Here is a 16,395-nt window from a genome sequence, read left to right as displayed (position 1 = left end):
GAAAGCTTGCATTATCCCTGAAAGCTTCGTTAAATGGAGTTACAAATCTAAGTCCTGTAGATGAAGAAAATTATTATTATAGCTTTAAAGTTGAATGCACTCATTGCCGTGAAAAGCATCCAAATTGGGTTGGCATTTCGAGAAGTGAAGTTCACGACATTCCAAAAAGCAAAGGTGAAGCAAATTTCATTTTGAAATGCAGGAATTGCAGAAGAGATTTATCTATTTCTTTTGAGGAACCATTTCATGTGTACAAAGATGAACATTCTGGAGAAAGGCAAAACCTTCTTATCTTGGAATGTCGAGGATGTGAAATAATAGAATTTCAACCAGATGGTGAATGGCAAGCAGAAGGAACAGAAAGTGGAACGAAATTTCCTGAAGTCGATTTATCTGATGAATGGTATGATTATGATGAAAAAACTCAATCTGAAGTTTCAATAACCGATATAGAATGGTCAATAAACCGTCAATGAAACATTCTATTTCTTTCTTTGGGTTCCATTGGTGTATCTCTTCTTTTCATATTCTTTATGAAAGTAATATTTCTTCAATTCATTTTTCACTTCATAGGGCACGATTGTTGTTGCTCTTTAATCCTTATCGCTAACAAAGGGAAACTTCCAGACCCTTAATTTATGATTCAATTGTTTTTCGGTATGAAGATAGCAGACTGAGCCAAATGCTCCATGTTTCGGAGAAGAATGAGCAAAAAAAACGCGATTAAATCGTGAATGAACGAGAGCCATCCCACACATAATGCAAGGCTCGTGAGAAAGGTAAGCATCATAGCCTGTGCAAAGGTATCCTAAAGATGCATGATTATTATGCTGTTGCGGAATTGTTGCTGAACTTGAAGAAGATGAAGATGAAGGAGCTGGTGAAGATGAAGATGATGATGATGATGATTCTGTTATCATTGATGGGGTAAGAGATGAGGAAGGTGCATCTTCTCCTAATTTATTTTGTGTTACGTCTTGCAATCGTGGTATTCCATCTCCTACTCGCCCAATGGCAATCATAATCGGATGCATAATTGGATTGTCTAAATCACAAAGCGAAAATTCAGGGTTGCTATCAATTATCATTGATGAAGCTAAAAGTTCCAATTCTGGTGATGTCTCCTTTGAATCGCTTTTTTGTAACAAAGATGATGGAGCAGAAGTTGCAACAATATTGCACGTTGAAGGATCAACAATCACAACACCTTGTAAGCAATCACATTCCATTCTTTCATCTGAATAAAAACATTCTTCCTTTGATTTGGTTTCTTTTGATCTTATCTGGCTTAAAAATAATGCAAGATTCATCAATCTTTTCATCAGAGTCGCTTCATCTTCTGCCTTTAGAGAGCCGTATCCAAAAGTTTGGGGTTTTCCATCAACGACAACAGATCTACTCATAACTACGGGCCAGACTTGATTCCAATATGAAAATTCTTCTTTTGTTTGTGGTATTTTTGATGGAACAACATCAATTTTTAGTGATGTTTCTGTAAGTTTTTCAAAAAGAAGTTGACGCTTTTCCTGCTCAAGTCCATTTAAAAACAGTTGCAGATCTGGTACTAGACTTTTTTCTTTATCATCAGTTTCAAAAATTGCAGGAGCAAAGCAGTCAATGAATATAAGCAAATGATCTTGATAATAGGAAATTGATAAAATAGAATTGCAAAAAGATAGCAAACCCTTGCTATCGCTTAGCTTTTTTATTCTTTTTAGATGCTGAAAATTGTCTGATAAGGGAAAATGTTTTGAAAGAAATCTAAAAAATAAAGAAATCTTGCCAATGAGCAAATAATATCAATAAATATTAAAATATTTAACCCTAATACAGAGCTTGTGGACTTTTTATCAATTTCAGCAACAATTGCAAATTGTTTTTGAATCACGTACTCCTCAGGTTGGAGAATTTCAATCATAAATAAATTTGTAAAGGGATGGTTTCGAAATTTTCTGTTAAAGTGATGCTTATTCAAAAAAAGTGTATTCATTAGTTTGATATTTTTATTGATAGTAGTCCAAAAGTTTTTCTAAAAGTTGAATTTCAAGATGTGACTAAACTTTGCGAAAAGAAAGAAAAAGTTTAATCGAAACTTAAAAAAAGTTTATGAAAACTTTGGGGATAAAAGAATAAAGAAAAGCATAATTTGACTTTCTAAAATAGATTTTGAATGTTTAGTTCTCTGTTGCAATTCCGCTTCCAACATGTGTTTGTCCTTGCTGCATTTGACCATATTTGTTTCTTGCAGCATCATTGCGGCGTGCTCTCATTTCTTCTTCATTTTGGCGAGAAGATGCAGTTGAAGCTGAAGATGCAGACTCTGGAACTGCTCTGCGATTCATGTTGCTAACATCTTTATCGCTACGGCTGAACCATGGAATATATTTGCCGCTGTCAGCAAGATAGCTATGATACTCTGGATCATTCAGATATTCATCGTGTGTTGCACGTTCAGCTGGAGGAATTCCGCTTACAAATAGTGTCATAACCGAAATGAAAATAGGTGCAAGAATTGAGAGCCATTCAAGCTTGTACAAAGCTGGAGTTGTGATCATGAACATGCCCCACCATTGGAGGAATTCACCAATGTAGTTGGGATGGCGAAGATGTGACCACAAACCTTTGTTGTAGATCATTCCGCGGTTTTCTGCCTTGTGTGTAAAGTTGAAGAGTTGGATATCTGCAACCATTTCCATCAAAAATCCAACGGTCCAGAAAACGATTCCAATAACATCCATAACGCCAAATCTTGGCTGATATTGTGGAAGAATAGAGTTTACAATCGTTTGGGGCATAATGAAGGCATATGACAAAACCATTCCTCCAAGGCAAAACAGAAGTCTCTTAAATGCGCTATTTCTGATGTTGTCAAATCGTCTATCCAATTTATCAGCTGCAATCCTTCTGACAAGATGAACGAAAAGACGCACTCCCCAAAGAACAGTGTAAACAAAAAGGAGGATTTGGCGAAAGTTGAATTGTCTTGAGAGAGAAAAGATAGTGATGGAGGAGGCAAGGACAGACAGTGGGAACATCCATGTGAGCTTGTCGATCGAAGCAAAGAAGCTCACAAACCATGTCATAACCGCCATACCCCCGATTATGATAGCTGCAAAGGATAAATTGCTATCCAGCAAGTTTCTGCCAAATACAATCGTTGACATTCTTCACTGATTGAAATTTCAAATGACAAACAAGACTGTAGCGAAGGTACTAATAGTGTTTACATTCGTATAATATTTGTTATCAGGCTACCAATTTGACGAGATTAGTAAACTTTCTAATTCTTTGAAGTTTTTAATTACTTTTTGTTGATCAAAAGACAAAATTAATCCTGTTTAAAACAGTTACTAAAAAGCATATTATTAAGTGGATATTTCAAGAACTTATCATTTAATAATGAATGTAAAAATTTATAAGAAAAAAAAAGATGAAAAACCAAATCATTCAAAATCAAACAAAACTACATAAACTTCTTGATGTTAAAAAGGCGGGTAAAAACTTAAGGGTAGATAACAATAAAACTTTAAAAACTGTGGGATATAAAGAAGAGACATGCTATGTCTCCAAAAACAAATATGTAATATTTAATTTTTTATTCACTCAAAAAGTCTACCAACAGAAAGTTGTTCTAAATTCTATTTTCACTTTCTTTTTCCTCTGATGAATCTGTATCATCAGCCGCCTCTTGTTCGTCTTCGCTTTCTGATTCGCTTTCTGTTTCCATTTCTTCATCGTTTGATGAAGAGCTGCTAACATTTGGACCTGTATGTGATGAAGAAATTGCTGAATTCTTTGCAAGCTTCTTTTTGTTGATAATGCGATGTCTGCATCTTCTAATTGCTTTTTCGATTTCGATAACAACAAACACAATGATTCCGCAAAGTAAAGGCATTCCCCAATCGTACCAATGCATATTGTACATGCCAAATATCTCGTTCAAGCCAGGTATGTATGTGAGCATCACTTGGAACATTATAAGGATGACAATTGCAATCAATGTTGCACCGCCAACATCAGGAATTGCTCTCCATGTGACAGAGCTTTCTTTCAAATAGACGGTATTGAAAAGGAAGAATATCTCCGCAAAAATGATCATGTTAACAGACGTTGCAGACAAGCGACGAATAAGCAACTCGTCGTCGTATTGTTTCTTCAGCATTGTATAGAAATAAACAATGATTGTTGACGCAATAACAGCACCAGCAAGCAATGTTCTAACAAACACTGTTGATGTTAAAAGTCCTTTCTTTGTGTCTCTGGGAGGAACATTCAAAACATCATGCTCTCCTTTCTGGAAAGGAATAAGAGAAGAAAGTGTCACAGAAGTAATTGTATTCACCCAAAGGATTTGAAGCGCTGTAATTGGTGGAACAAATGATATAAATGAAGAAATAAACAGCGTCAAAACTTCAGCTGCACCTGTTGGAAGAATGTATGTAATTGACCTCTTCAATGAATTATACACCATACGTCCTTGTTCAACGGCAGAAACAATAGTAGCAAAATTATCATCCAAAAGAATCATTTTTGAAGCTTCTTTTGCAACTTCGGTTCCGTTAATTCCCATTGCAACACCCGCATGTGCTTGTTTAAGAGCTGGTGCATCATTGACACCATCACCAGTCATAGCAGTGATGTATCCTTTAGCTTGTAATGCTTTCACGATTCTCAACTTATCAGCTGGAGTTGCTCTTGCAAAGATGTTTGTCTTTTCAACTGCATCGGCCAGCTGCGCATCATCCATCTTACCCAAATCTGTGGAAGTCAGCACAGATGACGCATCCAATCCCAGAAGCCCTCCAATTGCAGCTGCAGTCTTTGCATGATCACCGGTAATCATCTTCACGTTGATTGATGCTCGTTTGCATTGTTCAATAGCTTTCTTTGATTCTGGCCGTGGAGGATCAAATATTCCAACAACACCCCAAATTGTGAACTCTCCTTTTTTGATCTCTTCAAAGCCCAGAGGAGGACTAAATTCTTCCTTGTTATTTGAAGTTGACTGAGCTGAAGAAGATGAAGATGAAGAGCTGGATGCCGATTCACTTTCTTCAGCAGCCGCAGCTGGATTTTCGAAACGGCGAACGTCGCATGTTCTCTGAGCTAATGCAATTGTTCTCAAACCCACAGCTGCAATTTTCTCTGTCTCTTCTTTCCAATAATCAATATCAAATGGCTCGGTGATAACGCGTCCTGATGCATCAACTGTTGTCTGCGTCGCGCACAAAGTGAACACTTTCTCTGGTGCACCTTTCAAGAACAAAATATCGCTGCATTGGATTGTTGAAGGATTATTCATTCCTGATGCCGCTTCTCCTGTTGGCTCATAAGGCAAGTCAAAGTAATTTGCTGCAGATGTTGGCGTATTGATATCTGATGGGTCAATTGGACATCTATGAACGGCTGCCATAAATCCATAGTCAGATTCAAACGGAATAACATCCACACGTGGACATGTGAGCACAATTTCTGCGACATCCACTCCGCATTTGATAGCCAATGGATATAATGCTCCTTCAGTAGTATCTCCTTGAATTGTCCAACTATCGTTTTCGTCTTTCATCAGAGCAGAATCATTGCACAAAATTCCACAACGAATAAGACCTCTAACAAGGCGAGGATTGTCATAGAAAAAGAAGGAATCTGCTTGAAACACTCCAATTCCACCTGGTCCTTTAGCAACAACAGGAAGAGCAGATGACATATGAGTTGCAGTTGGTTGAGTCATATCAGATAATACGGATGACGGAGTTGGATTTGGTTCTTCACTAACACCTGCCAATGACGATGTTGAAGGATGTAATTGTGGAGCTTGTGGTTGAGCAGTACTTGTTGAAGCTGTTGCCAGAGAAGATGATGGACGACCTGGTGCTTGTACTCTAGGCGTGGCCACTCTGGGAGTTGAAATACGAATGATAGGAACAGGTTGTGTGCTTTGAGGTCCTCCAACATTTGACAATCCGCCAAGTCCTTTGATTGGACTTGATCCGGGCAATGGAGTCATTGGATGTTGGATGTGTCCCGATAACGACGATACAGGTCTGGGTGTTCCACTTCCAAGCTTTCTTTGAACAACGTTTGCTGTTGACAATTTATTGGTAAGATTGCTTTGAGTTTTGGGGACTGCTTTTTTCAATAAAGGTCGTTGAGGTCTTCCGCTTTGAAGTCTTTCAGAATGTTTCTTTTGCTTATCTGTAAACGCTGCAACTTTAGGTGTTGATGAAGAAGATCGTTTGTGTGGGGATGCAGAAGTTTGAGAAGAGGAAGATGAAGATGAAGATGAAGATGAAGAAGAAGAAGATTCGCCCTTATTCTTCTTTCTGTGTTTTCGAGCACTTTTCTCTTCCAATGAAAATTCTTCTTCTTCACCTAAGTTTGAAATACTTCCATCACACGGATCATATCCTGTTCCTGATACTCTGTATTTCCTTGTTGATGTCAAAACAGCACGAGCTGTCATTTGATTTGTAGTCAATGTACCAGTTTTATCTGAGCAAATAACAGATACAGCTCCTAGCGTTTCAACTGCAGGCATAGATCTGATCAACGCTTTCTTTTTTGCCATTCGTTGCATACCAATAGCTAGTGTCAAAGCGATAATAGCTGGCATTCCTTCTGGAACTGCAGCAACTCCAAGACTGGCAGCATAAATGATTGAATCTTGCCATGTTGTATTGTCCATATTCATGAAAAATTGAACGCAAAATGTAATTACAATTAAAACAACTGTTATGATAACCATCATATTACCAAATTTATTAATTTGAGCAGTAAGAGGCGTTGTTTTCTCATCAACGTTTTGAACCATTGTATTAATTTTTCCAATTTCTGTATGAATTCCTGTTGCGACAACAACTGCCTTTGCAGTTCCCTGTGATGCATGAGTTCCAGAAAATACCATATTGGACCTTTCTCCAAGTACTGTATCCTCTGCTAGAGGATCGATCGTTTTTGGATTTGAAGTTGTTTCTCCTGTAAGTGCAGATTCTTGAGTTTGGAAATTTTTAACTTCAAATAATCGACAATCAGCTGGTATTTTATCTCCTCCTTGAAGAAAAACAACATCTCCTACCACTAATTCCGTTGAATCTATTTCTTTTGTAAAACCAGATCTGGCCACGTTCGCATGTAGTGAAAGCATTGAAGCAAGTGCCTCGCAATCTTTTTCGGACTTACTCTCTTGAATATAACCTATAATTGCATTGATCATAACCACGAGAAAAATGACAATTCCTTCTACCCATTGTTGGAGGGCAAAACAAAAAATCATGATGGCGATCAAAAGGTAAATTAAAACATTGTGGAATTGTAACAAAAATCTGAGAAAAGGATGCAGTCGCTTTGCTGCTGGAAGAGCGTTGCGTCCATCACGTTGCAAACGAATGTTTGCTTCTTCGTCAGATAAACCGTTTAAAATGTCAGTGGTTAGCTGACTACTCACGTCTGATAAGGATAATGCATGCCAATGTACAATTTTTGGTGTTGGAGAATCAGTCATCAAATGACTTATTCGAAACTTGTTTGCTTGTTTAATAAAGTCTAGATCAAAGACACCCAATGACTGTAATAAATTCCCTTAATATGAACGAAATTTTAACGTTTTTCTGTGTTTTAATGCATTTTCACACGTTTACACAATATTGATATCAATGGAGAATATCCCATAAGTTTATGAAAAAAGTCTGGAAATGTACAAATTGCGGGTCAATGAAAACTTTTTTAGTTAATATTTTCTAAACATCATACTTTTTCAATGAAAAAATAAATAATATAAAGTATTTGGTTATTTTTCCAAGTGATTATTACTCGTTTTCAAATTAATAAATGAAATTATTTATTAATTTTGATATATTGTACTGTTAAAGATTCAATAAAAAAGTTATATTTACGCAGAAGATGCAAAAACAAAAAGAAATTTTGTTTAAAAATAATATGCTTTGAATTATATTCAAAATTTTGAACTTCAATGAATTGCTGTTTTATTATTAAAACGAAAATAATGAACATATGAAAAAATTAACAAAAATATTAATTTTAATTAAAAGAAAGAAAGAGATAGAAAGAATATATTTGGACAATGCACACCTTTGCTTTTTAATTATTATATAATTGTTAATAACACAGGTGATTCTTTTTTGATGTCAAATAATTTCTATGAATTTGTGTGATAATTTTAGAAATCATATTTTTTCATACATAATTTTCAGTTCAAAAATTTATCTTGAATATTTTCATATGAACGTTGAAAAGTGAAAAGGCTTATTGTATGCATTTTAATCTTTGATTCGGAAAAATCATTTGTTTCAAAAAACAATTAACATGCTTTTTCTCTTTTGAATTCAAAATTTCTTTCAAAAAACTAACGATCTTTGAAAAATCAACATCCCGAAAAAATATAGGTATCTGGGTATGATATGGGAGTTTTCATTTTCGGTTCAACAACTTTTTTATGAATCAATGATATTATTTATGATAGTGTTGTGCATTGTTGAGCGTCGGAAATATTTTTTCGAAAAAAAATAAAAAGAATAAAAAAAAGAAATTTGCAAAAAATTAAGGTTCATAGTCAGAGGTTTTTTCTTCCTCTGAAGCTAATCCTGACGATTCTTCGTCAGTCGATTCTTCATGAAAAATATCATCAATGCAAGGAATGTCAGTATCTTTGTCTTCTGTGTCAGGTTCTGGTTCAGGCGCATGGTGTTCCACACGTTTAAAATTTGATATGTGCATCAAAATATCGGAAAATCCATTATCCTTCGATGATTTCACCATTTGCATGGCTAAAATGATCAGGAATCAGTGATTTCCTTACTCCATAGGGGGAAAAAGACTTTCTGAGAGTGCCCCACAATCCCTCAATTGAATTGGTGCAGGCTCCACTTTCATGATCCACAAAATATCGTTTGTGGCAGATAGTTTTGTGTATGTAATTGTGAAGATTCGAAGTGGAATAGGCCTTCCACTCATCAGACATGATTGTTGTTCCCGGGCGTATTCTTTCCAGTGTGATTAGCAGCAAAGTCTCTTTACGACGATTGGGCACAATCATCACGAATCTTGGACCAGCTCCTCCACCTTCCAATCTCTCTACCCCACCAAAAATCCAAATCTGTTCTTTTCTCCTTCCTCTCTTGAATTTTCTCCTTCTCCAGACAGCCTCATCAATCTCTGCTGTCTTTCCTTCCCCTCCTATTTGGACTTGGCTCTCATTCCACACATTCATGCACACAACTCTTACCACACTCCCCCAAAATCCAATTGTCTTTCTGTCAATTCCTATAAATCTAGAAATATGCTTTATTGAAATTCCCTCCCAATACCACAAAAGAATCCTCATTGTTTTCCCCAATCCAATTTTATTTTGTGAAAAGACTGTTCCATCGAAAACTGATTTTTTTTTCCACATTTGGAACAGTACCAATATTTATTGAACTTCTCCCCCTTTTGAACTTTCATATATCTTCTGCACTTATGACATTGCATTATTCTCCCACCCTAAATGTTCATGAAAAACCACCTCCATGTTGCATCTTCATCGTGGAATAGATCGTCAAGCTCATTCGTTTTGGTGATATCAAAAATGTGTTCAGCCATTTAAAATAATTAAAATTTGATTACCCAAAATTATGTGAAACCGACCTTTTTTCAACAATTACTGTAATATCTGAAAACGAGTTTCCGACAAATGTCTTGCATATTTTTTGTCATAATAATTGTTAAAAAGATGTTTAAATGAAGTTTAACACTCTTTTGAAAACTCCCATATAATACCCTTATACCAAAATATATGATTTCAAAAATAATCATACATTTTTTAAACACATTATTCGAAAAGGTTGATTTCCTATGCAATTTTTCTGATTAAGACATAAAAACATTTTGCAGTAAAATTTTTCTTATGAACGAAGCTTTGTCAAGTAAATGCAAATCAATGAACTTTTGTTGAATATCTTTCTTATAAACATTTATTTCTTTTGAATGAAATATAAATAATTCTAAGAAATTTCATTTCTCATTCAAGTGAATTTATTGATTTGATTATTATTGTGTTGCCTATGAAATATTTATGTTTAACATAAATTTCATTTAACGAAATTTGAATTTCATCTTTAAAAAAGAACATTTTTAAATTCTAAAATCAAACAAAAGCAATTTAAAGAAAAAGAAAAGAAAAGATAGAAAGTTTGAATAATTTTTTTTGATTTTATATTTGGGGTAAAAATATAGACTTTCAAGCTTTTTATGCACAAAGAATGAAAAAATTGATTCACTCATAAATTTGTCAATCATTCTCAGATTTCAAAATAAAATGGTTTTTCATATCTGCAAATAGCTATAATAGACGTTATCACAAAAAGTTTTGTGACATTCCATGAATGTCATAAAATGAACCCATTTTTATTGAATTTTTTGAACACAAACAGTGTATCATAAGGGCATAATATTTCAATGAAAGTGCCTGAAGACAAATATTTTGTCCCATTTTTTCTATCAAAAATTTCGAATGAAAAAGTCGTCGAAAATACTTTTAAATTAATCAGATGTTTCGGTTAAAAACACAAGTGCACTTCTTAATCTTTCTGAAACAACATGCCTTTGAAAGTCAATTAATGGAAAGCGTGTGGCACTTACTAAAAATATTTCCGTAAATATCTGTGAACAAGAAAATCAAACATGACTAAAATAAAATTTGACTTCAAAAGAAATCACACACTTATTGAAAAGTATTTTTTTCATTAACGAATGTTAAGAAAACTTGAACTGACATGGAAATATTCAGTCTTTCAAGATTTCGAAAAATGAAATTTTGAAAAATTATTTCTCCAATAACTTCAATATACTTTAACAGATTTCAAAATAAATTTGATTTTCATATCTGTGAACAGCAATCATTGATGTTATCGCACAAAGTTTTCCAACATTTCACGAATGTCAAAAATTGGACCCATTTTATAGTGTTTTTTGATTTTAAAAAGAAAATGAAAAGTTCATAATTTTTCGATGAAGAAGCCTGAAACAAAATATTTTGCGCCATATTTCTTTTTCAATTCATTGAATTCTTTAAGAATGAAATCAATTTAAAGAATTGACACTATTTTTTTTTTCCGTTTGACTTCATGTGAAATGTTAAGATTAAGAACCGAAAAAATATGGCTAATCATTTTTTAAATCATGCTTTCGTTTGAGTTTTGATCAGAATTTTTAACTCGATGGGATAAAGAAAAAATGTGTATAACTTTGAAACATCATCACATGCTGAGTGTTTTTTATGTAGAAGTTTTTTTATAAATAATCCCATTGAGATAAAAATTTTCATCAAAACTCGAACAAAAACATGATTTCAAAAAGGATTAGTCATTTAAAAAATGAGAACAAATATAACCTGAAAATGAAACAAAACAATGAATGAATAACAATTCCAAAATATCGACTTTTATCTCAAGAAAAAGCTATTTTGCAATAAAAAGAGAACATGTTTTATAGAAAATATTTAAATTTTTAATATAAGCAACTGAAAAAATCTGAATGAGACCTTCATATTTGAACGAAATGTGCTTATTCAAATAAACAGCCTATTAAAAAACATTATAAATTTTATATGAATAAAGTCAGTCATTTTTATAAAGTGAAAATTTTCACATTTCTTCTTTCAAACGTTTATTACTGAATAAAAAAAAAAAAAATACAATCTTTATTAAAATAAATGTGTTTATTATTCACTATTTTCAATTGACATTTTGAAAACAAAATAATTATTATTCAGAACAATCTGACATTGTCAAAAAAAAATCTGTCTCTAAATTTTATTTACACAATCCACTCTGAAAAAAGTTGATATTTTTTTTTTTTATAAACAAAAAAAGCCTAATGTATAAAAAGAAACCACAAAATATCATATAAATGAAACAAATAATAAAACATATTTAAAAAAAAATTTTTTTTATAAAAAAAACTAAAAAACAACTTAAAAGGAATTAATAATTGCTATTAATAGAACGGAATTTGCGGTAGCACTGGAAACAGCGTTACAGAATTTGGATCCCAAAATGAGGGATATTGATGAATGATAGTTCGCTGGGTATTGAATTGAATAGATGAAGGATGAAAATTACAAATATGTTAGACATATTAATATTAATATATTGCATATTGAAATAAGGAAACAAAAAAAAAAAAAAAAAAAAAAAAAAAAATATTTTTTTCCAAATGATTAATTATAAACCAATCAAATAAAACAATAATAATAATTTAAAATTATTAAAAAATCTAACAACCACAAACCCAAACAATCGTCGTATTCCACGACCTGAATTCCTTTCCCCCCGGAAACCGCCTCACCGCAATCGGGTGCGGCACAGGCAGAATCCCCACGAGTGTCTGTGTTCTTATCACTTCCAGTGCGTCTCTCTCTTCTTTTGTGTGCAGATCTCTCCCGCCAAACGCCATCCACGCCGTCTGCTTCGTCGACTCCCACATCTTCGCGATGCCCTGGTTTCTGACTGACGACTCAGCCATTGCGCGGGAGAGGAGAGGGCGCAGATAGCGAATGGTGGCAATGACTGGGATAAGAGGAAGAGAGGCACGGAGGGAGATGATATGCTGGAGCTCGGGGGGAAGAGGAGGGAGAGGAGTGGGAGAGGAAAGAGAAGGAAGATGTTGTGGTTGAAATTGAGATTGAGACAGTGGCTGAAGGAGAGGCTGAGGTTGAGGTTGAAGTTGAGATACAGATTGAGATGATGTGGATGCAGATGAAGTTGTAACAGAAGCAGAAGCAGTTGAAGAAGAAATAGATTGTGCATTCTCTGGCTGAAGTGCTGAAGAAGTTGTTGAAGAGGAAGAGGAAGAGGAAGAGGAAGAGGAAGAAGAAGATGGCAAAGGCGATTCATTTTCCGTTTCTTTTGTTTCATCTTTTTCGTTTTCACTCAATTTTGATACTTGTTCATCACCATTTTCAGTAGAAACCGATTGAAGTGGCTCTGGTTTTGGGCTTTCTTTATCAGAATTGCTTGTTTCTTGCGAAGAAGAAGAATTCGATTCTTTCTTTTCTTCCTTCTGCTCTTTTCTGTCTGTGTTTTGTTTCTCAGCATCATTAGCAGTATCAACAGCTGATTTTGTCCCACTCTCCTCACTTTTCCCTGCTGTTTCTTCTCCAATCTTCACAGCAGGTGGAAGAGAATTCGCATTCTCCTTCGCCTTCTCATTTGTATTTGCATTCGCATTTGCATTTCCATTCACATTTGTATTCACACCCGCAGCTGCAACAGGCTGCACATTCTGAGGCACCATCATAATCTGCAGCGGCGCCAAAAACGCCTCAAACGAGGCAGCGTTCATCACAATAAAGAACACAAGATATCCATTCCCGTCGCACTGATACTGCAGCATCGTGTTCACCGCCTCCAGAATCGCCTGCAGATAGCTGAATCTGATGGGATACTGCACCAGCAAAGGAAGATCCGAGAACTGCACAAACAAGCCCACCAGCGCCTGTGCAGAGGAGCGGCTGAGAGATTTCGCATAAGGCGCAATGTTGTTCAAGACAGAAAGAGCCGTCTGTGTCAACGCTGCGTCTGCTGCCCCCGTTTGCTGACAGACACGCACAAGCAACAGAACAGCTGTGTCAATGAAACTCCACTCACTCCGCTCTGTCCGCGGCGTTCCTTCTTTGAATGGCCGGTTCATTGCAACGACAAGTGCACGCTGTGTGGACAGGAACACGAAAAAGGAGAGGCAGCTTTGGAGGGCGCAGCTGCGGAACACGAGCGCCGCCTGCGCAGAAGTCGAGTCGGAGGAAGGGGCGTAGGCGAACTGGGGCAGCTCAGAAGTCAGATAGGTGAGAACAGCAAGCAGGGCACTCACAGCGCCGAGGAGGAGATGGGGATCAGAAGAGAAGAAGAGAAGGAGCTGCGGGCAGCCGGAGAGGATGTGGTGGAAGAGGAGAAGAGGGAGCGTGGAGGGGATGGGGGGCTGAACGAGATAAGGAGACATCGAAGCGAAGGCAGCAGACGTGGCAGCAGAGAAGCTGGAGGCAGAGGCGTCGACAAACGAAGGGCGGTAGCCACCGCCGAAGCTGCTGCTGTCGGAGCCAAGGAGAGGGGCAGTGGAAGGAGATTTTGGAGTGAGATAGGCGACGAGGGAGAGCAGTGCGTGGGAGAAGCTGAAGCCGAGGAAGAGAACATGGCCTGGGTTCGTCATCTGCTGGAAGAAGTCGCGGAAGAACTGCGGGGAGGAAGAGTAAAGGGAATCTAAAGAAGCGGGGGAGGATGAGGAGGAGGAGGAGGAGGAAGAAGAAGAAGAAGATGATGATGATGAAGGAGTAGATGAACGAGAGGAAGAGGAATCTGAATCGTCTTCTTTGCTGCTTTCTGCTTGTCTCAGAGTCGAATAGTGCTGCGGTGTATGCTTCGCTTCCTTATTTGCTTCTTTCACTTTGCTCTGCTCATCTACCAACGAAGAAGAAGAAGAAGAAACAGATGCAGAAGCAAAAGATGAAACATCCTGTGATTTTTGAGTATTTGGCTGCGTTTCTCCTTCTCCTTCTCCTTCTTTTACTTTTCCTTCTTCTTTTTGTGAATGCTGCTCTAATGGCACTGGAAGTGGCGACATCAATCTACTAACGTCTTCTTCAAGTGACAAGGAAGACTTATGCGAATGCTGATTTTGCTGCTGCTGCTTTTGTTGTTGAAATTGCTTCTTCGTCTTCTCTCTCAGTGCTTGTGAGTGTGCCTGTGATGCTGCCTCTAATGAGTCCATGTCTACCAATGATGGATGGCCTGCATCTTCAGAATGGTAATTTTCAGAGCTAATGTCAATATTGAATTTGGTCTCTTCCGATTTCTTTTCTTCTTTTTCTTCTTTTTGTTCTTCTTCCTTCATTTCTTCTTTTGATTCAATTTCTTTCAAACATTCAACCGACTTCCTCTTTATCCCTTCCACCGTCTCTCTCTTCTTCCCCCTCCTCTTCCTTCCTCCTGCCTGCTCCAGCAGCACAGCCACCGGTGGGTGCTCAATCAAAGCCAGCAAAAGAGTCTCACAGCCAACTGTCAGCGCTGCCCTCTGCGAATAAACAGGCAGGGAAAAAGGCTTTTGAGGAGTGGTGGTGAAGGAGAACACGATGTTTGTAAGAGAAACAACAAGCTCGGCTTTATTTGGTAAGTCATTGGAGAGCATAAAGCCGATCCAATGTTTCACATCTTCGTTGTGGATTTCTTCCGCTTCCGCTTCGGCTTCAGCTTCTTCTGCTTCATTGTTACCGTTCTTAACTTCATCTGCTTCTGCTTCTGCTTTTGTTGTTGCTGATGCTCCTTTCTTCTTCACTTCGTCTTCTTTTGGATCTTTTTCTTCGTTTTCTTCTTCATTGGGCTTTGCTTCCTTTTCCTCTTTTTCCTTTTCTTCTTCTTTGCATTCTTCTTTTTCATTTTCTTTTTCTGCTTCTTTTTTCGAAGGAACTTCTTTCTCTTTCAAAGATGAATATTCTTTATTTTTTCCTATTTCTTTTGGAAAATCTGAATTATTAATAAGAGATTTCCCATAGAGAGCCCCAGAGTTCATTGCCAAAAGAACATTCACAACTGCCAATCGAGCTTGATCAAACTGAATTAGAATTGGACTTTCAATGGTCCTTCCAATTCCCTTTTCCCTGAAAACGATACAATAGTTCATAAAATTGCAAAATTTTATCAGATTTCAAGAAAAATATTTGACATACCAAACAAGATCAGTCCTGAGGGAGGTTATAAGTCCACTTGGGAAAATAAAATTCTCCGGAGCACAAATAGACGAAGTAAATCCAGGTATAAAAGCGAGTCGCATTATTAAATGAAGTAGTTCCTTTCCAAAAGGTTGTTTGTTCGGTGATTCCGAAACCCAGAAAAAATTGTGGAAAAATGACTTAAAGGATGACTCCATAACAACAGTTATTATCTTTGAAAGAAAGTTCAGAAGGTTTGTAACGAGTTGTGCTCTTTCTGGGTTCGGACTTTGACTGAATTCGTAAAGTCTGTTTGTAATTTGTTTTAGAATTTCTTCAAGATTGTGAGGCTTTGATGAAGCCAGAAGTCTAATCATTGCATGAGACACGCTAGAGACAGTTTGTTCTTGTTCGAACATTCCAATGAAATTATCCCAGAACTCTTTATCATTCGCTTTAAAGAATTGATAATGAAAAAAGTGTAAGAAAATTAAAATAAATATGTTTTAAATGCTAACATTCTATATCTTTTTGATAAATAGTTGTGATATGTGAATTAATAGTGTTAGATGGTACTCCACCCATGGCTCAAGATTGTTATTGAAAAGTCGTATATAACAATAATTATGGATTTCTTAATTGAAATTGAAACTCAAATTTTCTTTGCATGATTTGAGAAAAATCTATTTGAACATTGGTTT

The 16,395-nt window shown here is 36.2% G+C and overlaps 5 protein-coding genes across 5 annotated transcripts; all 5 read right to left on the bottom strand.

The window, feature by feature from the left end:
* Positions 1-593: 593 nt before the first annotated feature.
* MONOS_763 (putative tRNA-specific adenosine deaminase 3) lies at positions 594-1,403 on the bottom strand (the record flags this gene model as incomplete). The annotated part of the gene is made up of 1 exon (XM_067877972.1): positions 594-1,403. One exon carries the CDS (start codon positions 1,401-1,403, stop codon positions 594-596), a length of 810 nt encoding a protein of 269 aa, XP_067727168.1.
* A 582-nt stretch (positions 1,404-1,985) lies between these two features.
* MONOS_764 (putative FKBP-type peptidyl-prolyl cis-trans isomerase 5) lies at positions 1,986-3,328 on the bottom strand. The gene has a single exon (XM_067877983.1). It carries the CDS (start codon positions 3,162-3,164, stop codon positions 2,175-2,177), a length of 990 nt encoding a protein of 329 aa, XP_067727167.1. The 5' UTR covers positions 3,165-3,328; the 3' UTR covers positions 1,986-2,174.
* A 9-nt stretch (positions 3,329-3,337) lies between these two features.
* MONOS_765 (putative P-type ATPase (P-ATPase) Superfamily Protein) lies at positions 3,338-7,544 on the bottom strand. The gene has a single exon (XM_067877993.1). The coding sequence runs from the start codon at positions 7,499-7,501 to the stop codon at positions 3,632-3,634; it is 3,870 nt and encodes a 1,289-aa protein (XP_067727166.1). The 5' UTR covers positions 7,502-7,544; the 3' UTR covers positions 3,338-3,631.
* Positions 7,545-8,752: 1,208 nt separating this feature from the next.
* MONOS_766 (putative Uncharacterized transposase-like protein) lies at positions 8,753-9,340 on the bottom strand (the record flags this gene model as incomplete). The annotated part of the gene is made up of 1 exon (XM_067878002.1): positions 8,753-9,340. The coding sequence occupies one exon, from the start codon at positions 9,338-9,340 to the stop codon at positions 8,753-8,755; it is 588 nt and encodes a 195-aa protein (XP_067727165.1).
* Positions 9,341-11,694: 2,354 nt separating this feature from the next.
* Positions 11,695-16,322, bottom strand: MONOS_767 (putative High-temperature-induced dauer-formation protein). Its single transcript, XM_067878013.1, has 4 exons — positions 16,213-16,322; positions 15,713-16,148; positions 12,286-15,643; positions 11,695-12,078 (listed from the first exon to the last, which is right to left on the bottom strand). The coding sequence occupies exons 1-4, from the start codon at positions 16,277-16,279 to the stop codon at positions 11,992-11,994; spliced, it is 3,948 nt and encodes a 1,315-aa protein (XP_067727164.1). The 5' UTR covers positions 16,280-16,322; the 3' UTR covers positions 11,695-11,991.
* Between the last annotated feature and the right edge of the window lie 73 nt (positions 16,323-16,395).

This window comes from Monocercomonoides exilis, assembly GCF_001643675.1.
Source record: "Monocercomonoides exilis strain PA203 chromosome Unknown scaffold23-1346700, whole genome shotgun sequence".
NCBI lineage: Eukaryota > Preaxostyla > Oxymonadida > Polymastigidae > Monocercomonoides > Monocercomonoides exilis.
This window is presented reverse-complemented; position numbering and strand designations above follow the sequence as displayed.